The sequence below is a fragment of the Ceratosolen solmsi genome, unplaced genomic scaffold, assembly GCF_000503995.2.
Source record: "Ceratosolen solmsi marchali unplaced genomic scaffold, CerSol_1.0 scaffold1, whole genome shotgun sequence".
In the NCBI taxonomy this organism is placed as follows: Eukaryota; Metazoa; Arthropoda; class Insecta; order Hymenoptera; family Agaonidae; genus Ceratosolen; species Ceratosolen solmsi.
Genome location: NW_011948415.1, coordinates 2,204,838 through 2,231,990, shown reverse-complemented (window position 1 = coordinate 2,231,990; position 27,153 = coordinate 2,204,838). Strand labels below are relative to the sequence as shown.

At 33.5% G+C, this 27,153-nt stretch overlaps 1 protein-coding gene across 1 annotated transcript; it reads right to left on the bottom strand.

The window, feature by feature from the left end:
* Positions 1-1,087: 1,087 nt before the first annotated feature.
* Positions 1,088-26,491, bottom strand: LOC105369053 (uncharacterized). The gene is made up of 10 exons (XM_011508294.1): positions 26,407-26,491; positions 23,639-23,922; positions 15,145-15,425; positions 12,737-13,136; positions 10,524-10,855; positions 9,513-9,873; positions 5,866-6,310; positions 3,744-4,006; positions 3,073-3,257; positions 1,088-1,772 (listed from the first exon to the last, which is right to left on the bottom strand). The coding sequence occupies exons 2-10, from the start codon at positions 23,771-23,773 to the stop codon at positions 1,709-1,711; spliced, it is 2,466 nt and encodes an 821-aa protein (XP_011506596.1). The 5' UTR covers positions 23,774-23,922; positions 26,407-26,491; the 3' UTR covers positions 1,088-1,708.
* Between the last annotated feature and the right edge of the window lie 662 nt (positions 26,492-27,153).

Genomic DNA, 27,153 nt, shown 5'->3' with positions numbered 1-27,153 from the left:
TCTGTATCGTGATTCTCTAATTTTTTATAAACTCCCATAAGTGTGTGAATGTGTGCGCGCGTGCGTGCGTGCGAGCGTGTGTGTGTTCTTTTGTGTATTTGTGTATTTACGTGTGTAAGAGCGTATATATGTATACGTACGTAGGTTACGTACGTTGGGCAGCCTTTTCTTTATCCTCCGCGTAGATAAGTAGAAAACCCAAATCACGCGCGCCTCTTTACTTTTCTTCATTCAAAATAGATGTACATATACATGCATTATTATATATATATATATATATATATATATATATATATATATACCCTTATGTGTAGATAAAGACAGGTATGTGCATATTAACGAAAGATACATCTTATTAAAGCACATGAGCTCTCGGAGCCTTGGAGCGGCGAAATATTCGCAAAATTCCATCCGCCGTTATCGATCGCCTTCTTCCTCTTGCCCTCTTGCAGTCTGTCTTTATTACATATTTCAGTGCATCTTACGCAGCAAAATACCGTGTGCGTATATCAAGCTCGTGTACGATATCTGCACGTATAAATATTTTCTTTCTCATTTGGCTGAAAATTTGCACAAGCATGACTACTACTCTCTCGCTTTCTTGCACAGCAACGTATCACCGACAATTTCATCATTGACCAACCAATTATTTTCAGCATACTTGATTTGCATTTGAACGTCGCAATTAAGTCGATTATCAATTTACACATTGGTGAAATACAATTGTAGTATACAACTAATAGAAATTTGATTTAGATGGACATGAGCCGCGTAAATTACAAATACTTATATAGAGAATATATTTTATTTATATATTTGACCTACAGTATGAAGACACCTGGAGATAATTAATTTGCAGATTGTTATATGCAAAATAGATATTCTTTTTTATCACTCGTTAAGAATGCAACGAGTCAAAATATTAATAAGGTGACAAGTTTCTAATCAAAATCACGTCGTGATAATACCTTCAGATTAATAATAATAATAATAATGGCGGTGACGCGAGTTTCGCCTACTATTATTTTGCTTTGCTTTGTTTTATTTTATTTTATTTTATTTTATTTTATTTTATTTTGTATTGTTTTGTTTTGTTCTGTTTTGCTTATGTACAATAAATTGCCGACTAAATCTTTTAATAATTGATAGGTAAATGCATAGTTTTAACAATTGCAGCTACACTTTTAATAAATAATGTTGGAAGAAATAAAATTTCTCGTTCATACGCCATCAAAAGTGATGTTACCTCGCTTCAAAAATACCAACGTCAAATCAAATCATAAGAATATTTATAAATCGTGCCAGTCCACTTGACTATCGTTACAAGCACTCTTATCTTTCATCCATACGGCTGTGCGGAGAAACATATCGATAAGTAATGCATCGTCACTCCTCTAAGCATCCGAAATCTCTAGAAAACCAGGCAATAATATCCTTAATACTGTTGAGTGAATCGAGTGTGTGAGCGAGGTCGTGTTGTACTTCGTCGACTCGTCGTGCACTCGAAGTGAGTAGGGGAAGGAGAGCGCGAGGTCCTTGAGGGGAAAGAAAAGCACATCCAGCGGGGTCGAAGCAGGTAGAAAACATGCGCTTACGAAGACGTGTAACATCGATGGTGCTTCGGATCTCAAACGGTATACTGAGTTAGCAGGATCCTGGGTGTTGATGGTCGCGGAGCCAAAAGCTCGTAGGAGGCGCCGATTTCGGGTCAAGTGGTGCACCAGGCGAGGACGACCTTCTTGAAGGGCACGAAGATCGCGTGCTCGGGCTCACTGTCGGACGATAAATACATTCTTCTTTATTTATCCGTAGTCCGGATTGTGGTATCGAATTTAGGAAGGAGGTAAAATCACGGGACGTGGTGTTAGACGCGCATGGTAGGTAGGGGCTAAGCTTATTACGTTGTTATTAAGAATACAATTAAGCTATGGTATTTAGTTTCGCCTCGGTGAGGCCCGCAAATTTCGTTTTATTATAAACGAGAGGCTCGTGTTAAGCGAATGGCATCTATTATGAGCGTCTTAGCCGCGGTTATTCTTGATGATTAGCTGGGCCGAGTACATTTTGTAATTATAAGGATCGTTTAGGCTTTGGTAATCGTCGTATGATGCTTATTTATTATGATTTGAAGGAACCGTGCGATTTACCACGCGTATCAATAAATTGTTAAAAGTGATGATAGCATCGAGTCTAATTATAAACTGCTGTAAACATTGTATTCCAAGTCCTAGGGGATTAATATATAATACAGTGAGTTTAGGTTTAATGAAGAATAGAAATTGCCGTAATTGTCGTTTCGTGCGGACACTCGTTATATTCTACTATATGCATCGAATCGTGAATGTACGATCTTAAGCGAGCAATACTCATAGAGAAACTCGTATGTAAATATATGCGATTTTCTAGAAGCATTCGTTTAATTGGAAAATATTTTATTTTTCAAATCTGAATTTTTTTCCAATTAAAAAAGTGAAACAAAATTTGGAATTAGAAACTGAAGTTATGTTAATTATGTAAGGAGAAACTTTGTGAAACGAATTACGTAGAAGTATGTTAATAGAGAGAGAGAGAGAGAGAGAGAGAGAGAGAGAGAGTAACTATAAAAACTTTAATCGACGTCTTTTATTCTCGTTATTACAACTATAATTGTACGACTGTGGTGAAGGCGAGAATAATTGTTATCGAAAATTTAACGTTAACGAGATCAATTATGGATATGCATGGCTGAATATTGCTGTTTCGCAAGCAAAAAGTTGAGCATCAAAATAAGATTTGGATTTTATAATACAAATATCGTAAATAAAACAATTTTTTCTAGATCAGTAAGTAAAGAGATTTCGTTGATAATATGGCTTTTAATATTCAGTGAAATCAATAATGCACAGCATAAATATTTAACTATTTAAAAAAAAAAGAAAAAAAAAAGAAAATGAAAAGAAAAAGAAAAGAAAAGAAAAAAGAGAGCTTCTACATAAGCAATTAAACGAAACTTTGATCAGCGTAAAACATTGTCATCGATCGATTGACAACTGAAAAAACTCGCTCGAGAACTCGAGGAAGAAAGGAGCTCACCAATCGAAGTATCGCCTCCCATGGATGGTACCATCGGATATCCCATTTTCGTTTGGAAGTTCAACGCCTACGTGCACATCTTCTTTGCCGGTGATGGGCCCGACGTATCGTACGCGACCTTGTAGGATCTTCCCCTCCGGGGAGATTACCTTAACTAGATGGTCCAATTTGAGATCTCGTGGTATCTGCGCGGCAAAAAAAGAATAGGGAGGAGAAGCGACAGCTTCATTAATAAAATTTTACGATTTCATTCGAGGACTCCCATAGCTTTCACTGCTTTACCAAATATTTGGAAAAAGTCGTAATAGAGTAGATGGTTAAGTAGTATTAGTGTCGACGTAATCGAATACAATATCAACGAGCATTACCAGCCGATCCGAATAAAGTCCATCGATCGTAGTAAGTAATCTTAATTACTATCTTTCGGCTCTCCTAAAGATTTATATTATTAATTAATATTAGATGTTACAAGCCAGAAAATAAACTTTTATCATCCGAGCAGATTAATTTCATCGGCTATTCAAAAGCCCAACTGTATCTCCAATCACCAAAATCCCCATTCGGACTTTGCCATAATAATGATTGGCTTAGCGGTAAAAACTACCGGGGCTACTCGTAGCTTGTCTCCGCGAGCACCAGGTAAAACATCTCCTCGCAGCGTCTTCGCTCACCTTTGGCAAGTAGGGCCTCGCGTCCCGAGGCGGATTCCAATCGCGAAACAAATCGGGCTCGGAATGCCTGCGCGCCCTTCTTCGTCGGGCCAAGTGCCTCCGGGCGCCTGGATCCCCGGACGTCGAGATCGTTAGCATGGAGTCGATGCTGCGCCTCAGGTAATCCTCGGCCTCGTCAATCAAGGACTCGGTCGAGTCGCCGCTATTGTCCTCGAGCGTCTCCGAGCGCAGATTCGGCAAGCTGCCGCGGATCATCGGACATTCTGAGCAAACAGGACAAATCCGGAAAAAACTTTGTTAATCGTCAACGAGGATCGATGCAAGGTGAATTTTGATTGCCCTCCATTCGATTTGGAAGAAAATTCCGAACAAACATTTTGCTTCGCAATGCGGACGTTGAAAATATCCTTAATCGCGCTCGGTTAGTTGATTGACAAACGAACGAAAATGTGCGTTGTAAGGTGCAGTTCAAGATAGCATTTTTCAATTTACTAAATAGATCCGTTTAAGGATTTTCAAAGTTATGCAGGTGACGCGGTTAAAGTACAATAAATAGAAAAACAAATATTGTTCGAAAATTTCTAATAAATAGCTGGGAAGCTGAAATATTTATTATTACTTGTAAATCTCATGTTTTTCATGTACTCCATGATTGTCATTCTTTTTTCGTAATTTTTATAAAATTATGGGGACTGACTTTTACATTATCCAACAGACTTTTACTTTTACAACATTTACTTTAGACAGAATAGAATATCAAAATATAATTATTTTTTAAATTAAATCAAGCGTAAAAGATTTTCTTTGGCGACAAAAGCTGAACTAATAATATAAATTCGTGAGAGAAAACGGCATAGAAAGCATATATCCTTCGTTTGGTAAGAATCGTATTAAGATCGAAACTGTCGTAATTAAATGTTTCTTCATTGGTAATAAAATACAGGCATTGAATAAGCTATTACATTGAATAAAATTTACAAAACAATGATGAAAAACTGAAAAGATTATGAGCGTATCATTTTTAATTAGACGACGAAGTAATTAAATTTTTCTCATTGTTCGTTTTTGTTTCATGTTATTATTGAAAAAAATAACTTAAATACAGATTCCAATTGCGAGTAGTACGCAATAATTTCTGTCTTATTAAAGCAAATTTTCATACCGATGTACTTATGGCAGAGAGCTATGCTAAAAACTTTAATAACAAAGAAAAGAAATATACTGAAACAGAAATGCTTGAGAAGCGCATATTAAATAGCTGCGAAAAATTATTATGTAAGCAGAGACGTGTTGTTATTAGAGATAAAAATATTTTATTTTAAATTGACAGACTAATGAAAGATCGATTATTAATTGGTAATTTTACAAGCAGTTAAATATATGGTCAAATTGTACTTTGTTAAAAATAAACGGATTATTGGATTTGCTTTAAAAAAACGTGTCATACACTCAATAACGTAATGTAATTTGACGTTTAAGAAGTAAGAATATTAGTAGGAATACTAATGATTTTTTGTTGTTGACATTTGCTTTCGTTTGATAGATCGATAGACATACGAAGGAAAGAAGAAAGATGTATTCCTTTCACAATGAAGAGCTTCCTACGACATATCATGTTTGTCCGAAATGGAAAAATGCCGAAAATGCGTGTAAAATATAATGTTGAAATAAATTTGCAAAAGCATTTCTAAAGAAATTTCTATATTTCCGTGTAAATTACCTGCAACACTAGTCCAAGCTTCGTTCTATTTTCGAGCAATGTCGTGTAGAGTTACCTGAGCTTAAATCAACTTATTAATAATTATAAATGCTAAGCCGGAGGTAAGTACGATTGTAAGAGCATTAAATTTCCACGAGAGACACACCGAACAGTTATCGAGCGGCAAAATCAAAATGTCATTTAGTGCTTAGAAGAAGATACCAGAAATAGAAGAGAAATGCCAAAAGTATATAAATATTAAAAATAAAGTTGCCTTAATAAACAAACACACACACACACACACACACACACACACACACACATCCTTTCTGGAAGTAGCAAAAAAATGAAAATAATTTTGCGCTGTCCGTGAGTAGAAATGAGGTCCGATACGAGAAATGTCATTCGACAGAGCGGCCTCACCTTGGAACGTGACCTTGGAACGGGCTCTACGTGAGGGGCCGCCGACGAGCCTGGCGATGAGCGCCGCTGTCGGAGGCTGGACGTGGGTCGGCGAGGACGGCATCGAGGACCAGGTGGGTCTTGTCGGCTGGCCGGCTGAGCTCGCGTTCGGGCCGCCACCCGGGCCAACAGCCGGTCCTCTCCAGCCGTCGAACGAGGCCGCGACGTTGGGGCGCCAGGAGTGTCGCCTCGTGGGTCCCCCCAGGTCACTTATCGGCGTGGCGATCGAGGAGAGGCTGCCCCGATAGCGAGCGGAGTAGAGATCCGTCGAGAGTCGGCAATCGCAGGGACTCGGGAGGCCGGCAATCGAGGTGGCACCGCTTCGGTTCCAGGACTCGCGTCTGTTGCTCTCCGGGGTGCGGAGCCCGCAACCCCCACGGGAGGTGTAGTAGTGCGGCTGTGGAAACTTGACGCAGAAGGTGAAGGAGGAGAAGGAGGAAGAGAGGCTGGTTTATTCGGCGCTCGTTTGCTTTTTTTGAACGCTCAATCGCATTGGGATTTATACGCTTCGGGCTCATTGGGTTTGGAAAACGCGGCCTCTCCTTATCGCACTTATCTTTCTCTCGTGTTCGAAAAAATTCGTTATTTTGACGTCTTTAATGAACAACCGTGGAGCCTATCTTATATTTATGCTTAGCTGCGTGAATTCGCTCGCACGGTAGTAATGATATTCTATCGAAATGCTTAACGCTCGTGATTAAATGAAAACTGTCTAAGACTTTCTCTTGGATTTGTACGCGAGTATTCCAAGAACTCTTTAAACGGTATTGTATTCCCGTTATTATTTATCATTGCTATAATGATCAGCCGACTTATTTAAATTTTATTTATTAAAAGCAAAATCAAGATTTTTCTAATCATGCTTAACACGACCAATGCAATAAATTGAAGAGTGCTCATTGAAATAATTTATTACCATATATGAATATAGTGTTAAGTTTTCTTTTCTTACATCACGGCAATTAAAAGATAGATATTTAAACAATTTAATTTCTAGCGTAAATATAGCGCGTAAAATAGCCTGAAAGTTTTTAGAAAATCGCAGCTTGTTTAGGAAAAGTTTTCTCTAACTCTCTTATTATCTCTAACGGAAAATATTAAAGTGAATTTCTTCAATAAACCGTAGACACGAATTAAATGCAAATGACAATGTTAAATGAAATATGCTGAAATATAATATGTTCTTTTTAAAAATACGTTTAAACGCTTGAGCAAATTACAAAAAACTATACATATTAATCATTGCATTTGGATTAAAAGAGAGGAAGAGAAGGGAAAACTTATGAAAGACTATTTAGAGTCTAATTTATTTTCACATGCTTGCGAGCGCACGTGAGCATATATAAGTACGGGCATATATATATATATATATATATATATGTTTGTTTAGTAGAAGATAGAATAATGCATTTCTTTTCAATGTAATTACGATAAAGTTTTTACGGAGGTTGTGTTTTACAACGTGGAGTAAATTCTGAAAATACTAGACTCTAGAGAAAAATGATGCGCGAGATTTCGGTGAAATGTAAAAAATTAATGAATAATATTTTTCTTGAAATGTACAAATTAAAAAAAAAAAAAAAAAAAAAACAAACCATAAATTTAATTCCAAGACAAAATTTAGAAAGATTAAAGTGTTTTTCTTAAAAGACGATAATTATATTTCACCAATTTACTATCACTAATAACTTCAGTTAATCAATTAATAGAATTTATTTTAGAATGTCAATGTATCGCTAATTGTAACAATCTACATTAGGTAAATTAAATGTAATAAATAGCGAGCACAGCTAAGAGAATAATTAAAAAAATTAATTTATCCTTAACCTGGTAAATATCTCAAGCATTTTCTAACGAATATATTTATTAATTTTTGACGCTTTCATCTCCTTTATATGCAAAAATTCATATAAGAAAAACTATGACAAAAGTCCATGGGTAAGTATCATGTAAACAGTAACAGCATCATAATTATACAAATATATAAAGTGACAATATTGTTGTTAGAGTTTAATAAATATAGCTCGTAATCTATAGAAATAATATATTTATTTACACAAGCACATAATTCTCTCTCTCTGTGGGTGTGTGTGGGTGGGTGGTTGTGAGAGAGAGCGCGCGCGTTTATGAAATTAAATTTTACTTTAAACGAATAAGATAACTTTTATTTTCATTTAATACAGCACATAATTAAACATTTGCAAGAAAAAACTTATTTTTAACTGTTTATATAAGCCGAAAATATATTTAAATGCTTTTACCTAAGAATCGTTTTATAAAAAACATTAATGAAAATTATACACAAGTTCTATTTGCTTAAAATGCAATAATCACATGGATTACTTTACACGTGCAATTAATAGCAATTAGTTATACAAAAATAAAGATCTCTTAATTATCTTAAATAGTTTTAAATATCGTAGTTACGAAATCAATCCATTTTAGATGATCTAATTTCACGTATCATTTATTATTACGAAATATCTTTAATTATCGACGATCAACCTAATACCTTAAAATTATTTCAAATAATAATATTTTTTCAATTATAATACTAACTGCGTATATATATATAGTGGTGTGAGTGTCGGCGTACGCGCGCTCGCGCGTGCGTATGTGTGTATGCGTGAGTGTGTCTGTTTGTATGTGCGCGCGTGTGTATGCAAAAATAAAACGTAGCGTAGTTTGCGAATAAATTACACAAACATTGTGATTTTAAAGAAATTTTAAAAAAAAAAAAAAAAAAAAAAAAAAAAAACAATTATCTTTCAGGTTAAAAGTAAAATTTATTAAAAAATATTATTTTGTGGCAAAGATTTTATATTAGACAAAAGTAATCTCTTCCAAATTTTAAGCATTTCAGAAATTGTAAGCGGACTTTTTTTCGATACTACTCGACATTGTCGAATCACTCGAATTCACTTGCTAAAAATAAATTTTAGAAATTTTTGTTTCATTCATAAGTACAAGCATATCTATTAATATATAGATTTTTAAGTTTTTTTTATCTTTTTCAACGTAATGAAAAATAAAATAAACAAAGGAGCTGGGAACGGTAAAAATTATTAAAAACTTTGTACATTTTAGAAAGCCCCAATGGCTAATGGACCCTAAGTAGCTGTCCATTAATGGGAGATGCGCAGCGTATGTGACCTTAAGTAATGCACTTACAAACATGTGTTACGTAAGCAATTGGGCATTGAGAGAATAACTGCATTAGATTAGTATTTGTAAAGCAACAAGAAGATACAACAAGTCATGGAGGTCTTTGCTGAGCGTCTCGCTGATTGAACTAACCTAAGTCAATATCACTTCGGTCAATCGATTAGTTTTCAGTCTTGTTTACACTCGTTTCACCTTCGCATTAGATGCAACGAAATCAAGCCTTCACCTTGAGCTGAAAATTGATCGCGAAGCAAATAACCCAAATACAGTAAGTGCACTCGACCACTAGATACTCGAATTTATAATCGAACTCTTCAAAGTTCTCAACCTCTCTCTCCCCTCCTCAATCGTGCCCTCCGCGTGCAATCGTAACGAGAGGGCGAGTGCGGGGAACGGGGAGGGAGTGCAAAGGTTACGAGGCGGTTGCACGGATGCCATCTCACCTGGTTCTGGCTCTCCTGGCACAGGTGATCCGCACTCCTCGACAGCTCCGGCACCATACTCGTGAAACTGATGTCCGACAGCATGACCCGCTTGGCCTCGCGCGTCTTATACGAGAGCCGCATCCTCCCTGGCACTCCCGCCGGTAGCGCGAATTTGCTCGGCAGAGTGGTGAAGGCGTGAGCGACCTTGTGGGCGAGGTAGCTCTCGGAGCGCCACTGGCCCGGCAGGGCGGAGATGTCAGTCTGGGCGCCGGATTCGCGGCGTGCGCCTTCCCCGGAGCCGCTCCTGTCCATCACCGGCCTCAGTGGTGCGGAGCTCTTACGACGGCCAGCGGCTAGAGCCTCCCGATGGATTATCGGCCTGTTGAGAAAAAGTCGGAAGCGAACGGTGATTAATTCGCGCGACTGCTTGTCGTGGTTCAGGGTCGGGATGGCTGGACTGACTCCGTTGAACGCCGATGACCACGATCGTGTCACCCCGTCTGTCAAACTTCCCGTTAAAAGACTTACACGAGCGAGCCTCTTTGTCGTCCAATGTGGCTCGCGATTTCGATACCTCATCGCGCACCTTTCGAGATTTCAATTGCAAAGCGCCAAAGTGACGGGATTCCGCTCCACGTAGAAAATAGCCGGGATTGTGTAATAGGGCAGGGCGATCGAAAGGAAGGTTTAGCCTCCGAATGGCGTGATTACGAATTGCCAAGAGCCGTCGCACGCGATTTTAATAGCAGCGGAAGCGATGCCGGAGAAGTGCCGTAGAAGTGCCGGAGAAGTGCCGGAGAAGTGCCGGGGAACGAGATCGAACTTGGCAGGCTATAATTTTTAGAGTAACACGCGCCCGAACGCCCAATGCAAAATGGTTGGAGTGGAGGGGGCCGGAGCAGAGTCAGTGGATCGCTCTGCGAAGGAACTCGTCTCGGTGCAGCCGCAAGTCGCAACTAGGAGCGAACTCAAGCGACCAGGATGTCTCCTGTAAACGATCGTGTACAGAGGTTCGTAGGTTCCTCGTACCTGTATGCGGCTGTCGGAGCGGCGAGGGTGTTGCGCCGAGCGGCGTGGCGCGCGACGAGATCTGCTTCCTCGAGGACGCCGCATTTGCTGATGTCCGTCTCGACGAGGACCGAGCACTGGGACCATAATTTGTTGAGTCGGCTGCCCGAACTTTCGTCGAACCTGTCGACGCTCTCCTCGCGGTCGATGCTGCTGCTCTGGGAGGAGGCCGCCTCCTCCACGGAGCCGGGCTTCTCGTTGCTCGTGCTCGTGCTGTCGTTGCACGCGAGTTCCGCCTCGCTCTCCCCGGACTTGGACTGGCCGCTCTTCAGTAGAGACTTGTGCTGATCGCTCTGCCGACGCATACGACATACGTTTACAGACCCTCAAGTTTATGACGCTCGAGCGATTATATTAATTAGCTTGTACGAGAATCCGGAAACCAACTGACAACTTTTATGCATTTTGGGATCGATTGATTTAGCAAAATTCCCGACGATGTGGAATTATTCATGATCAATTTAATTCAAACAGTTAATCATTAATGCATTGTAAATATTAAACTCAATTTTAATTTCCCTTTATGATTTAATGAAAATGGGCCTTAGAGCCTTTCGCGTGAATGATCCATTCTTCATTAGTTAAGACTATTTATCGGTTAAAATTTAAACGTATCGATATGGGCTTAACCCACTTTTTGCGAAGTTTATTTTAGCTCGTACGCGGTAGGGGCTTTTGTTTCGAGAAAAAGTAAAAATTAAAACACTATTAAGTAATACATAATCGTATGAATGTGCATGTGCTGCAGTAATGTTAGCTTTGAGTAGATTGAGTATACATTCCGGAATAATCATTATCTACATGATAGGTATTTCTCTGAATTTCTCATACACGCTCTGTAATTTTTCGCTTAAATAAATTATAATAAATGTATGGATATTTTTATCGAAAGTAAAATCAATTTTATTGTGGTCGGAAGTGTCTTTGTTTATTTGTTTGTTTGTTTGTTTGTGCGTAAGTGTGTGCGTGTCTGTAAAAAAAAAATTAATTGATTTAAAGCTTAAAGTGATTCCGGTCTGTTATTCTGCCATCTTACGTATCAATAAAACATGGTTAATTCAATTGTAATGTTATTACAAAAGTTTATTTTCAAATATAATGTGACTCTGCAATAGGTTTAATGTAAATTGTAAATGAAAAATCTAATTAAGCCATTGTATCATACCGAATAATCTTCCCTAATCGGTCGAATAAAAAAGGACAATCAAGCGTGTCGTTAATAATAAGAGATGATAGTGAAACACGCAAGTGTGTAATATAATGCAAAAATCGGCTGAAACTTGAGTTAAAAGAATCAATTACGAAAAGAAATTATTATTAAAGTTGCCTTTTCAATCAACTAATCTGCAATGCAATAATCTTTTAATCATAATCTTCATAATCTTTTAATCGATATATATATATATATATATGATTAGCGCTGATTAACAAAGAAGCTGAGAATTAGTTAGAAATATTGATATGCAGATAAGAAAATATATGATAAAAAAATGTATGTCGTAAATGTTTGTATACATATTAGTGAAATTCAAACCTTTCACCCGAATCTTAAAATAACGGACTTTTAAACGAACGGACGTTTTAAAGAAAAGATATATTATTTTAGTACCATTGCAAAAAGTATATAAAAAGTTTTTTCTTGTGAAAGTAAAGACAATACGTCAGCCTTTCATATAAAGTCGAGAAAGTCGAGAGTCCAGTTAAATTTTAATGATAGAATAATATGAGCTTTTAATTTTGAATCCTTATAAACACTTATAATTATTAACTATTTATTATTATTGAATTGACATTGTGAATATAACTTATCTTTTAGATAAATTCCAGTACAATTATACGCTTAAAAGTTCCCTAATGCTGAATTGGATTTTTGAGGGTATCAGATGGTCTATAATTAATATTTTTATTTTGAATTTTTATATTGGTGTATTGAAATGTTATTTGATTGGAACCTTTCTATCGTTGACAAAACGTTCATGCAAATAGACATTTAATAATTATGCACACTCGGCATCTTTCTAAATTTTATAAAAAATATTTTATCGAAATAAGACAGAAATAAAGTGACATTTAATCAACGACGTATTCCACTTTCTCTACATTTTTAACATAATAAAAGTCATCATAAAGGTTACGAGGAAAAGCAAGAGTCTGGTATCGTTGTGTAAATGTACCGATGTGGGTGTTAGTGGTGATTGCTGCCAGTTGTCCGTGTCGGTGATTGATACAAGGCCCTCCTGTAGGCAAACATCCCTGCAGGTATCGTCGGTCGTAAAGATAAGCTCGATGTCGTCGAGCTCCTCGGACTCGTTCTCCGACTCGTTGAAGGTGCGTTGGTCAGTCAACTTGGCATCGTGAGACGACCGGGGCTCCGACTCGTCCTTACCTTCGCCGACGAGTGATCCTTCGCTCACGGACTCGCGAGCAAGTACCTCGAGGTTGTCCGGCACCGGTGCCGATGCCGTCGCGGACTTCTCCTCGTCGGTGGCCTCCTTGGTCGATTCTTGGCCGCTTGCCTTCGCATTCGACGTTTCCCCCGATTCGGCTTCCATCTTTGCTACTTTCTCTGATAACCTGTGTGCCAGCGAAGAAGTGTATCGTCATAATGGTTTGGTTATTTATTTTCGTTAGATTTGCAGAACATTTGGCGTGAGATTTATTAGCTACTAAAGGAGAATTTCGTCGGAGTGGATTTTATGTGGACTAATGGTTGAGATTTTTGGCTTTGACAAATTTTTCTAAATGCAAAAATAGACTGCAATGACTTTGTAACGTATAAACATTTATTGACCTATTGTAAATTTGTAAACCTATTGTTAATTTTTATAATTTTAATTTTTACAAAATTTAGTTTAAATATCGACTGGAATTAATGCGACTACATAAATAAAATTTGTTGCATCTAACTTACATGTCTTTGAAGAAAACTATAAAATCAAATCAGAATCATATAGAAGGAAAGTAATATTATTAGTCTATGTGTATGGATTTGCTATTCTTAAATGATTTAATAGCGTACGATAATAAAATTTTATAAGAAATATTAACTTTGATTCGTCACTTATAGACTCTAATATTCATTATAATCATTTTCTTAGATAGACCTGGAAATCCAATAGAAGAAATCTAATTAAATTCTGAATAAAAGTGACGATAAAATTATTTTTATTTGCCCCATATTCATAAAATTGACTCTGTAACTGTGCAAAATTTTAAAATAATCCAAAATATTTTCTACCTCATAAATAGAATAATTCATAATAAAGACATAGAATATTATCTGGTTTTATGAAAATATGAATAAATAAATTTGTTATTTATAATTATTAAAAGATATATAAACGACTACTAAAATGTTACCTTTTAAGGAATGATAACGAATTCCGAAATATTTTCATTGTATTCGACTACAATTACTCGAACACAATGACAGCTCTAAAGAATTATACGGTACTTTTATTTGTTATTGATAAAATATTCAAAAATATAATTATGATGATTATAATTCTTATTATGGATTATGATACTCATTAGTATTAATCATTAATGTATTATAAATATAATTTCATTTTCTTTGAAAATGCACAGTATGCGTATTTATACTAAAATGTTATAAACTATTATGAATATTGAAAGTTATTATTTATAAATATGAATATACTAAAATAATAGAAACTGAAATGTTTGTTAAACTTATATTTATATTTGAACAGTACACATAGAAATTTAACATACTTGAAATGTAATTAAAAAAACTTTAGAAAATAAATTAAAAATCAAAGTTTATACACTAAAAATTGTAAGGTTAGTTAAAAAAAAAAAAAAAAAAAAAAAAAAAAAAAAAAGAAGTGAAATGGTCGAGATGAAATTTGAATTAAATGAAATGTATTTCTCATATTATGTAAAATATAATCTTCAAAATACTACTTATCGTAACTATTTTCATATTCTAATTATGAAAGCTGGTTACATTTTTAGTGAAAAATCCTTGACATGAAAAAGCTTCAAAATATTTGGTTGATCGTCAATATTAGTTTCTATAAGCTTGCGTGTAAAATATACCGAGCATCTTTATTTAGCTCACAGCTCTGTATTTTATATGCTAACGGCATCCCATAACTATTCACTACAAACATTATATTCCTGAAAAAGCGTGAAAATCGTATAAAAACGTTACGTCAGTATCCCAAAGTATCAGTAAAACTGTAAATAAAAAGAGTAAATGGAAAAAGAGCGGCAATGGAAAATGAAAGAAGCGCGGGAGTAGTATCGAGACTGAGAAAGAGTCGGCTAAACTAATAAACACCGTATTGACGTTGCGAAAATACGCGCGGCTATGGCCAAGAGAAGCATAAAAGCACAGCTTTGTCAAAAGCAAATTTGCCCAGTGGATCTAAGACGCCGATTTTATCTAACTAAACCAAGTCGAAGAAGTCCGGCTTCTAATGGCCTCCTTCTTATTTGAAAATTAGTCGAAGCGCAAGCAATTCTCAGCGGTACTCAATCGCCTCGTAGGCTACGGGTACTCAATCGCCCCTAGGCTACGGGAAGCACCCACGGCAATCCGCGCTCCATCTCTACTCACCCTTCCTCTAGAAGCTCTAGCTCGAGTGTGCGCGGGGGTGGTGACGTCGGCGTCCTCGTCGGTGGCGACGCATTCGTTGCTGCATCGCTGGTAAACTCACCGGCCCTGCCAAGGAGACGCCTGCGCAGCAAGTGGTTCTCGAGGGCTAGCCACTCGACGGTCTCGTGGCTCCGCACCGACGTCGGGGGCGGCTCCGTCTCGCTCCTCTGCTTCCGCTCTTTGAGCTGGTTAAGCTCCTCGCGCGACCTGTCCAGCGCCGTGCGTAGCGATATCACTGTCTGCGGAATTGGCTCTCGATTAGCGCCACTGTCATCTTTTACTGTGGGAGATTCTAGGTGGGGATTGCGATGCTTACGGGAATGGTGGGGTGGGGGGGGGATGAAAACGAGCTTGCCTATTTACGAGGATGCGATCGGGCTACCGCTCGAAGGCTCCGTCGAATTCTTTCCACGACCTTCAATATTCGATTTCGACTCGCTTTTTTATGAGCTTCTCAATAGAAGATTCACAGGATAATCCAATGATTCGTTGATTAAGTGTGTCTAACATATGGAGTTATCAAGATTTTTTCGAGAAAAGTGCGAGAAAGTTTATTAATATAAGAATATTCCTATTTTATTGAATCGATAGTATTAAAATTTTCATTTTCACGTTATATTTGAAAATTCATAAAAGCAAAAGGTTCCATCGAATGAATTATATATATATATATATATATATATATATATATGTAAACGTAAAAGGATAAATGTTTAAATAAATTGAATTCGTAGTACAAACAATACAATTATTGAATAACTTTACTATGGTATTTAGCATGTTATTCTCTATGGTTTACATAGTACGAAACAATGAGAAATAATAAAGTTATAAAAAATTGAACATGCCACATCACAAATTAAAACGTACGATAAAGCGGATTGACTTGCGCTTGCAGTAACACTGTATCACAAGGTCAATTAATTTATTACTCGGGATACGCCGCGATGGAGATGCTGAACATACTGCCTATATAATAATAACGATGCAGTGAAACATTACTTCATTGTCTAAACATGTGTTCATACTTTTACATTATGTATAAGTAAATACACCTTTTTTTTATTTCAATACCAATATAATAAAAGCATTCGGTAATATACATTGATGGAAATTTTACTTTTTTTTCAAGCACAATTTAATTGTAAGCTATATTACATTACATTACTAAGAGCATTGAAATTCTTTTGAATTTTGTAAATGGTTTTTCTAAATTTACAGAAAATTATTAAAAAAAAAAAGAAAAAAAAAATTATACAACAAAAACTAAACTATTTGATAACTTCAGTATAAAAAGTAATTTTTGAAAGTTAAAATAAAACTTATTTAATGTAAAAAAGAATGTAATTTGTACCAAAATATTAATAAACGTTGGATATTTAATTATGAAAATTATCTTTATGATTGTCTATTACATCCAAATGTAGCAACCTAATTGCAGTAACTTGCATTTTGTAAATATACGTTATAGCTGAAATGCGTCATTTAATACAAAACACAGAGAATTAATCTATACGATTCAATTTGAATTATATATATATATATATATATATATATATATATATATATACTTATAATAATAATTGAAATATTTATATAACATTGTTTTATTTCTTTTGTTTCAATGATTATTATAAACTCATTAAGGACATGCAATTAAAGTAAAATTTTTGTCAGAATCGCGCGTAATATTTTTTATACGTCGTTAAAGGCGTTTGTCAAGTTCAAAGAATTCGACTTTACCGAGTGATTTTCATCCAAGTAAATATGTTACGCAAACCCGGCTCCATTGAATTATTCCTAGATCCAGCGCGATCATTTTCAATGGTCATTTATAAAATGCGCACACGGGCGAGCGTGCAATTAACCCGGGCGAGAAAGCCGATTGGTGCACTCTGAATTTAATCCGTTTAACGACGTCGCCTTCGCGGAACGCAAAGCGACTTCGATTTTACGAGTTTTCGCGATATCGTGAAAACAAAAAAGCCTGAACGCATTGCGATTATAAAGATCCTCGCCAGTCTTAGCGAATCGCCACTGTCCTCTAGGAGTGATAACGCAGTCTTTCGAGACTTCCACCGGTAATAGTCGGCGCATCCATCGACGCTTCGATTCGCAAAAGGAGTTCGCGATCCGCTGTGGAAAGAGAAAATAGAGACGGTCGCATTCTTTTTGCTAATTAGAACCGAGAGAGCGGATGCTTGTGGAGCGAATAAGGCGTAAATAAATAATACGTGTTTTCCTTTTTGCGATACTTGTAATATCTCGATTATGCCGCATATCTCTAACTCACATAAGCAGAAAAAACGTTTTCCGCTGCTTAATTTAATTAACGCGACCAATGTATGAGATTTTTTTGTTTTTTGTTTTCATTATAAGTTCGAATTCTTTTAATCGGCGGCGAAGCTTACGACAAAGTGCATTTTAACACTTTTTTCTTAATATCGTCTGCTTTTCTCGCCAGCTCGGAAATATATTGGAATTTAAAATTTCAACTTTGATAATAATTAAACTTTTATAAAGTGCCGAGCTAGTTATGAGATTTTCAGATACTTCTACAATTATTTAATATAATATGAAAAAAGCGTGGCCGAAATGTTGATAGAATCGGTATGTCATGAAAACATTATACTTGGTTGTAAATTAATTTAAAAGGAAATTAATAGCAACTCAGAATTCGAGAATATTATTGTTATGACGAAAATTTTCCTTTTTTAAGATATTTTGCTAAAATTTAAACTTTTCAGAATCATATATATGATGAAAATGCAGTTCTTTCTCCTAGGTTAACCGATGCACTAATCATTTCCAAGAAAATAAGTGATAGTATATAAATTCAAGATTACATGTGAAACTAAACAATCTGTAAGAAAAGATATTGTGCTGGAAAAGATAAATTGGAAATGTATATTATTTATTAGTGGATTTTAGAAACTTTTGTATGTAATTTTAGCATGCATTTCTTTAAATATTGAAAGTGTTTAAATATATACTATACAATAAATTATTTTCAGTTATAAATTAGAATATTAGAATATAATCAGGGACTATTTATTATTTTTCATTGTTGAAAATACTTTCGATGGGAATATTTGATTGGGTTATATATACTTCGCTCATAAATATTTTAGCAAATACAAGAAAGATTAATTCTTAGTAAACTAGCCTCTTATCTTTACACGATGAAATGAAAACTAACGGCTTCATGTATAGATCATGTATTTGCGTCACTAGAGGGTGAGTTTAAAGTGAGAGCTTAAAGTATCTATTTCACATTTGGAGCATCAATATTGAAGTCAGGAAATATTAGAGTAATGAGCTTTTCGAGTATCAGAATTATTTTTAGTTTTTCTTGATACAGTGAGAATGATAATACGAGCTTAGGATTAAAGTAAAAAAAATTACAAGCAATAATATTGACGTTAACCATGCAAATTACCTTGTAATTCAAGTGATATCCAACGAAGAATTTGAAAAAGAATTGCAGGAAAATGATGTACAGAAATGCTTATCTATGCATGAAAATTAAAAAAAAAAACAAAAAGAAATAGATGAAGAATGGGAGGCTTTGCGGAGCTACTAAAGTTTTTCATTCAATTGCCCTCAATTCAATGCATACGAGAATTTCGACGACCGCGACTGTCCTTCTCCTTCCCTTCACTATTCTGTCTCTCTCTCTCTCTCTCTCTCTCTCTCTCTCTCTCTCTCTCTCCCTTTCCCTTTCCACGTAATTCTCCTTATTTCCCGTAGCTTTAATAGATTAGAAAGAAGCATTATATAGACATGTTGAGCAATAAAGATATTTGATTATAAGTATTCTAAGAAAATTCTAAGTAGAAGATGTAGAAGATGTATCACTTTATTTTTTTGTTTTCTTTTCTTTTCCTTTTACGTTTATCAGATACCTAATATGAATCTATCATTTACTTTAATTCAATAATGTTCTATTTTTTATAAAGCATAGTTATTTAGATTTTTCTAAAATCTAATATACTTTTTTATAGACTTAACATTTACTGACGTAACGGCTGCAAAAGTCCTTGAGTATTTGACCCAGTATATAACGTAAATAAACTTATCCTTTATAAAATACACATTTAAAAATATGATTTCTTATACATCATTTTTTAAAAAGAGTACCCGATGGAATATTTAATTCAGTTGTAAAATGACTCATATACATAGACCCATTCGTAGCTACACAATTATATTATCATCTATGATCTGTAACTTTATTGATTATGGGATTTTTAAAAAATTTTCTACGTCATGAGTCATAATATGTATGCTTAATTTATTTGTATTGTATATCACAACTAATAAACTATATTTCTGAAAATATATTATAGTTAATTTATCTTGGTTTATTTTATACGGTAGCTTCAAAATTTATAATTTGTTTATAAGACAAGATGGAAACAACACGTTGTCGTTTCATTATTTTGCAATTGTTTGTATGCCTATATATATATATAATGATTTCTTTCTTATTTAACAAAACATTCATATTGTAAATTAATTGATAAAGTTTTTAAAATTATATTCGATACAATTAAACTGTCGAAGACTATTTCACAATAAGTAATGAACAAAAACAAACTAAAATGTAGAATATACACGGTTTTGTGAGGCTGTCGCTCAAGAGATTGTAACGGTAAGCATTGCAAAATATTCTATGAAAATATATTGTTATCTAAATACAGAAATAAGTTTCGCTTTTTAAATCATATGCTATTTACAGAGAAAGAGAGAGAGAGAGATAATGAGAGTGAGAAAGAGAGATAGCTAGTAAATAAAATTGAAGGCAAAAGTATTTCCTTATTGCAACTGATAATACGGCAAAACTTAATTTTCTTTATCTGTCACACAGTAATAAAATTTTTAGCAAAAGAATCATTTAATTGACAAAAAAAAAGAAAAAAAGAATATCAAAATTTTAATTGGAAGAATCAATATACATTTAAAAATTTTTGAATAAATTCAATTATACAAATTTTTTGTTGGAAATATTAAAATTTTAGATAATATCGCATTATTGCGTTAAATATATAAGCTAGTGAAAATCTTATTTTAAAAAGTTAAAAAATAATACTTCAAAGAAACGTTAAAACACATAATTGTAATAAACATTATTATGAACAAAATTACTGCAATAGCAACAAAAATTCTATTTTTAATAATATATTTATATATATATATATATATATATATATATATATATATAGTATTATAGAATAGTTTCAAATATTTTTATTATTTTTTTTATATAATTAGTTAAAGAGTAAAATTTGTTTTATTTTTATTTTAGAACCATAATCGCAAATGCAGAATAATAAATTTAGCAATAACGAAATCAGATATATTTATTTAAAATTCTTTATAGTAAATTAAAAAACAACTGAATAAATCCAATTTAAACATGAGGCATAATATGCATAGATCAATGTGGCATTCCTAAACACAAGCATAAATATAATTTTAATTTAGTTCGTCGTTTGATTTTTCATTTTAAATTTTTACTAGCTTGTTTATTATAAATTCATTTAGGCTATAAAACACCTTTACACTATAATTTTCTAAATATATTCTGACGCCTATAAGCACATGAAATTTTTTTTTTATACAAATAAAAAATTCATTAAAATATGCTATCTGTACTATTGGTAGTAAAAAGATTTTTAGTTAAGAAGTAATGATTTTTATTAATATAGCAAAATTTTCACTTTTGCAAGTATATTTTGCATTTTGATTTATTATACCAAATTATTCATTGGAGTATAATATAAAATAAAAAAAATTCTGCATTAATATCGAATCATATTTAATATCATTAAAGGCGATTAAAGCATAACGAAGACCTGTTCAGATTAACAATTATTCTTGTTTTCTACAGCTTTGTCCGCGGCTGATCGAGAGGGATGGAAAAAAATCGAAATTGTCATTAAGTTTTTTTTTTTAAATATACAAAAAATACTACAATTAGATGACACATATGATTTTTTTATTTGTATTTTAGATATTATTTTACGATTCATTATGTGTGCAATTGAGTTTTTAGTCAATATAAAAGTTTTTGCTTATAATCGATTCACGAACATTCATAATTAGTCGTTAATACTAATGCAATTATTGAGTTATTTATAAATAGTTGTAAGTTAATTATAAATTCAATATTTTTTATCATAAATAATATACGTAGTAATTTATATTACTACCTCTACTACTACTACTACTACTACTACTACTACTACTACTAATAATAATAATAATAATAATAATAATAATAATAATAATAATAATGATAATAATAATAATAATAATAATAATAATAACAATAATAATAATAACAAAAGCTTTTTATCTGCATTATATTCGTTATATAATAGTGATAATTTATCTATGCATAACTTTTTTTTCTAATGGTACATTAATACACAAATTTCCATATATCTTTGCAGAAATAACATCAGAAATAATGCTGAAATGTCAATAAAAGCCTTACAGCCAAAGAAACATGCAATCTAAAAATAAGTTTTATATTGGTGAAATTAATTGTCAACAGATTCAAATGAAATCTTGAAAAATAATTAATGATTATACATGATACGTAATAATAAATGAACACAATTGTTATAAATATCTTTTAAGATAATTCTATTTACTTCATTATTCTATGAATATGTAAAATACATTTTTCTATTCATAATAATTTATATTACAAGTATTCTTATCGAACAATGATTATATTAAATACATCATTACAATCGAAAATTGGGTATATTTTTTTATTAAATTTTATAAGAGCAATTTGAGTGGTATAAGTTGTTTAATTAATATCTAATTTCAATAATTTAAGAAGCTAATAATTTATTGGGACTTAATAATTTTCGTCAATTTTATAATATAAATGGCATTCTAATATTTTATTGCCTTGTTTATTCATTATTTTAATTTGAAGATTGTACTTAACGCAAATCAGTAACATCGAAAGGCAAACAAAATCATTACAGAGTTGATGAAAATTTGAAATTCAATAATACACACAATAATCTTACAAACACTACCTCTTCTATATAAATCACAAGCGCCAAAGTATGGCTGACATTTCATTGTTTATACGTAATGCTTAATTTACAGAATAATGCTGCTTGTATTTTTATATATTTTTTATAAATGGGAATTAAATCGATTTTGTATTATATGATTCGTATTATTTTCGATAAAATACTTTCCAATAACTTACATATTTTCAAAAAAATAATTAAAACTTTATTATAATTCACTATAAACAAAATAAAATAATACAATTGAAATTTAGGAATTTATTGAATATTCAATTTGACACAGTAATTATTGATTCAATATTAGAAAACCAACATTCATTTTACATCCGAGGTAAATAATTATGTTAACGGTAATTTTGTTAATAAAATTAATTATTTATTAATTAATATTTGATCATTAACTTTTATTAAAATAATACGAGCATTGCGTTTTATGAAATCTTTTTCAATCTATTTAATAATAATTGCATACTACTATCAGGAGCTTATTTAAATATATTCTGAAAATTTTCCAAAACTTGTAGTTAAGAAGAAAAGTCTTTTTTATATTTAGTATTTTAATTCTAATTAAACATTATATATAATTAGATTGATATTTCTATCATAGGTTAAACATAATATTTATAACAATTTTAAAATTTTATGATTGGAATTTTTTTTGATACGACAATAAGAAAATTGAAAAGAATGGATGGGACTTTACTTGATTAAAAAATTAACTCAATATTTTATGTTTTCATGAAGCATACTCTTCTCATTATTTATCTAAACAATTGATTTTTTCTGTATAATAATTACAATTTAAAGATATATACAACATATATATATATATATATAAGTAATATTGAATTAATACTTTTTTTTTTTTATAATTTTTTATAATAATCTAAAATATTTGAGCGAACAAGCATTACTATTACCACTCTATTCTAAATCAAATTCAATAAAACTATATATTTAAAAAATAACGTACTCATTGTATTATTGAATTTGTGATCTTACAATCAAATTTTTAATTAACGATGCCATGAGAATAAACGTACAATTATAATATTTTCCGATAGATATTCGAATGAATTTATTGAAATATCAATGTTCGTTGCTTAAAATATATTATTTTTTATTTTGTACAAAAATGATCAGATACTTTCAATTCTCGTTAATAATATTCACGAACAATTATCTCTTAATTGATAATTGATTACGAACAAATAAAGCGATGGCGTTCACAATTTTTGAATGTTTAAATAATCGAATACGTATTGAAAAATATTGTTTTAATAATCCCCCCCCCGTCTATTGGCGAAGCGTTAGAGAATTCGTATTAAGTTCAATTGGCACGTTGGGATTGCCCGGGTCTTCGCAAGAAACAAATACGTAATAATTACCTGGTGCAAAGCTCTCACGACGTCGAGTCCAGGGATGCCCGGGGCAAGGTTGACACCACTGTCGAGTTGCTGCAGCCCTTGCCGGAGGAGCTGCTGCTGCTGTGGGAGACCGGCTCCAGCGGCGGCAGCTTCCATGCCTCACCGCTGGTCAATTTTACGCGAGACGCCTCTCCTGCTGCAGCACTCCTCATCCCGAGACCGTTCTTAAGACCTCCTGCCGTGTCCGAGTCCACCTCTCCCTCCGGGACACAGCCCCCGCTGCCTCTCTGCAGCTCCTCTTGAACCTGCAGCCAAACCGGTAGCACACAATAAGATGAAATTAATCATTGGCAGTATCGAGGAAGAAGATGCAGCGGTTTTGTAATACAGGCATGGGATTCGTAGGGTAGTCGATAGTTTTTATGGCGTTTCTTTAAAGTCCTACTTTAGCTACATGTAGCCTGCAGTTTCGATTTCATACGATTAAATATGACTATTTGGCATATGATTGCCGAGATTCATATGGAAAATATGGACGAAACCCTTTTACAATAAATCCATTTAGTGTGCACGATAATACGATGCAAATTTGTAACTTATACTTTATTATGTAAAAAAAAAGTCATGAGAATATGCGATTGGTTATAAAGTTTTAATTTCCTTCAAATTCAAGGGTATTTTTAGTTTTATGGGAATATATTTTCCTTTGCTTTTTAGAATGTTAAAAATAAGGTTACTTTGCGTAATGCGTTATTAAAATAATGTCTTGCAGTACGTGATAAAATATTCGCATAAGTAGACTTACATTTGCATATATACAGAAAATTTTTTAGTGTCCGTTATTGTATTTGACTGAAAATTATATGGAATTGATGTTAAAACGTTGAGAACATTGACTGTCGTCTGATCAGAAATTTATATCAAATATTTATCAATGACATGTAATTACATTCGAAATTGAAGAATACATTTTTATATAAGAGGGACCATGATAGAAGATAGTTTATAAAACTTATCACAAATTAAATCCAATTTTACAAATGCTGAACACTAAATTTTATGCTTGACACTGAATAACTAATGTTATTGAAATGAGATTTGATTAGATTGGACTAGGAGTTTCTTTTGAATTTTATTTAGTTGAAATGATCTGTAATAAAATTAAATTATAAATCATTCCCGTACGATAATCCATTAATTTTCACACAAATATAATACTTGTTATGTTAGTTCATTGCACGAGCTCTTTATAAATAGTTTTAATAATTTTTTAAATGTAAAAGAAAATTTACTCAGAAAATAAAATATTTATTATAAAAGACATCTGAAAATCCATCTATTTGCTTTCAAACACTCTTTTAATATGAAATAATAAAGTGTTATAAATGTTTAACATAAATCTGACAAGCATAAAATTTTTAAGAAATCGCGAAGCTCGAATTATCTTCCGAGGATCACAATTTTTAATCATGACTACACGATACGTTACACATATATCGTTGAAACTCTTTAATGCATATTTCTTTATTTAAATACAAATTTATATTTAGAAGATTATTTTTAATTATTTTTAATATAGCACATTGGATAAGCTAAAATTATTAATAAAACCTTTCGAACATGTAAATTAATTTGCGTCATTCATACGTGAAAACTAAATGAAATCATATAGCTAATTTATATGCATATATTCAAATTTATATGTATATGTATATATACATGTGTGTGTACATATATGTATATATATCGATCATAATTATTAAAGTTTATTATAGTTTTTATATTTATAATTTAAGTAAAATAAAACGGTTTTTAGTAATAATTTAATGTAAGTTTATTTAAAAGTTGAAACGCTAGGATATTTCTCTAATTGATTCAATTTTTTAAAGACAAATATTCTTTAGTTATAAACAAATTACATTTAAATTTTATTTACAATTTTTAGACTTATATATATTTTATTTCACATGATCAAATGCTGATAAGAAAATAAAAATTATATACAAATAATTAATATCAAGCGATGGATATATAAACAAAAATATATACAAATAGTTTAATTTTTAATTAAATGAAAACGTAAGAAAAATTAATGCTAAATACCGTAGAAAATGAATATTTTAATTTTGACGATTAAAAATCCCGAAAGTATAACATTTACGAGTTCATAAAAATTTTTTTTAGAAATTATTGAAGTTGAAATTATTATGGTTTAAATTTCGGAAATAATAAAAGTGTGTAACCGTTTATGTATGCATGTATGTATGCATGTGTGCATACATGCACGCGCGCACACGCGCACATATTTGTATATATGTATGTATATATCTCATAATATCACAAATGTTTCTTAAAGACAAATTTACCAGTTGTGCTACCGTTATAATTGTATCGAGCTTTTCTCATTATTTCTTCACTGGAAAAATCTCATTATTCTCTTACAAATGTATTTGCATAATATTTTGCCTTTTGCAATGGCGTACGATTGATTGCCCTTTTCGCTCCAAGCAATTGACTACAATACACGTGCATTATGCAGTAATTTGCATTCGTCAAAACTATGGTGAAAAGGACGTATGCGTTTAATATTATTCATGCGTCCTCTGAAAATACGCATACGCTTACTAAGTAGTAATGAATTGAATTAGCCAGACATATAAGCCACGTGTATTTTCATATCATATGCGATAATTTTACATATTTACTACTAGAACAGGTTCATCCAGATTTTGTAAAATTATCGATATTCGAGTACTGCTGCAAGTTAATGAATAAACACAAGCCATTACCTCGCGTTACAGGATTTACAACAATCGTCGAGAGTTTTATGCGTAGAAAATCTTGCCTCTATCTGTCATTATGGAGCAGCGCCGAGTCTCTCAATTACAAACAATTGGTCAAGGCGCACAGGACGTACTCGACATATGTGTAGAAAACAGTCAAGTTCGGGAAACTAATGCGTTACTCCTGTACGGGCAGGAAAAGCGGAGTGAACCGTTGGGGGACGACGGCAGGACATCTACGAATGCTAGCTCGCGCGCCTATTCAGCTCGAGTAAGTTCGCCAAACACATTGTATAACCCACGCATTACATCACTGTAGGCGAGACCTCGGGTGTTAGAGTCACTAATAACACAGTGCGTCCCGCCACCTCGAGCCACCAAGGACGATTCTCCGTCTCCGAGCTCCACGGACACTAGCGATACTAGTCAGAACGCCGTCGGCTTGCGAAACTCAACGAAGGCAATCGGATCCGCGCGCGCACACGTAAGAGCCGACGGTCGTGCTCTTACTACAGCCTCGTACTACTACGTAGTAAGAGCACTACTCCTTTCTCCCGCGGTTCGTTCCTCGGTCTCCTCCTACTCCTCGGCGTGTGGGCCTTCGCCGAGGAAGTGCAATGCGGGGGCAGCGACGCGCGGCGCACTAAATTTAGTGCATCGCCGGAGAGAAGGAGAGAGACGGTCGGACACGCGAGCAGCAGCTGGTCGGAGAGCGGCGACGACGGCGGTGGCGGCGGCGGGGAAGGGGCCGGG

Excerpts from the sequence above, each read along its gene's own strand:
- LOC105369053 (XM_011508294.1), bottom strand. The coding sequence starts at position 23,773 with ATGGAAGCTGCCGCCGCTGGAGCCGGTCTCCCACAGCAGCAGCAGCTC. Across the intron at positions 15,426-23,638 it reads TCGTGAGAGCTTTGCACCAG|ACAGTGATATCGCTACGCAC; the intron begins GTAATTATTACG and ends CCAATTCCGCAG. Across the intron at positions 4,007-5,865 it reads TTCCAAGGTCACGTTCCAAG|AATGTCCGATGATCCGCGGC; the intron begins GTGAGGCCGCTC and ends CTGTTTGCTCAG.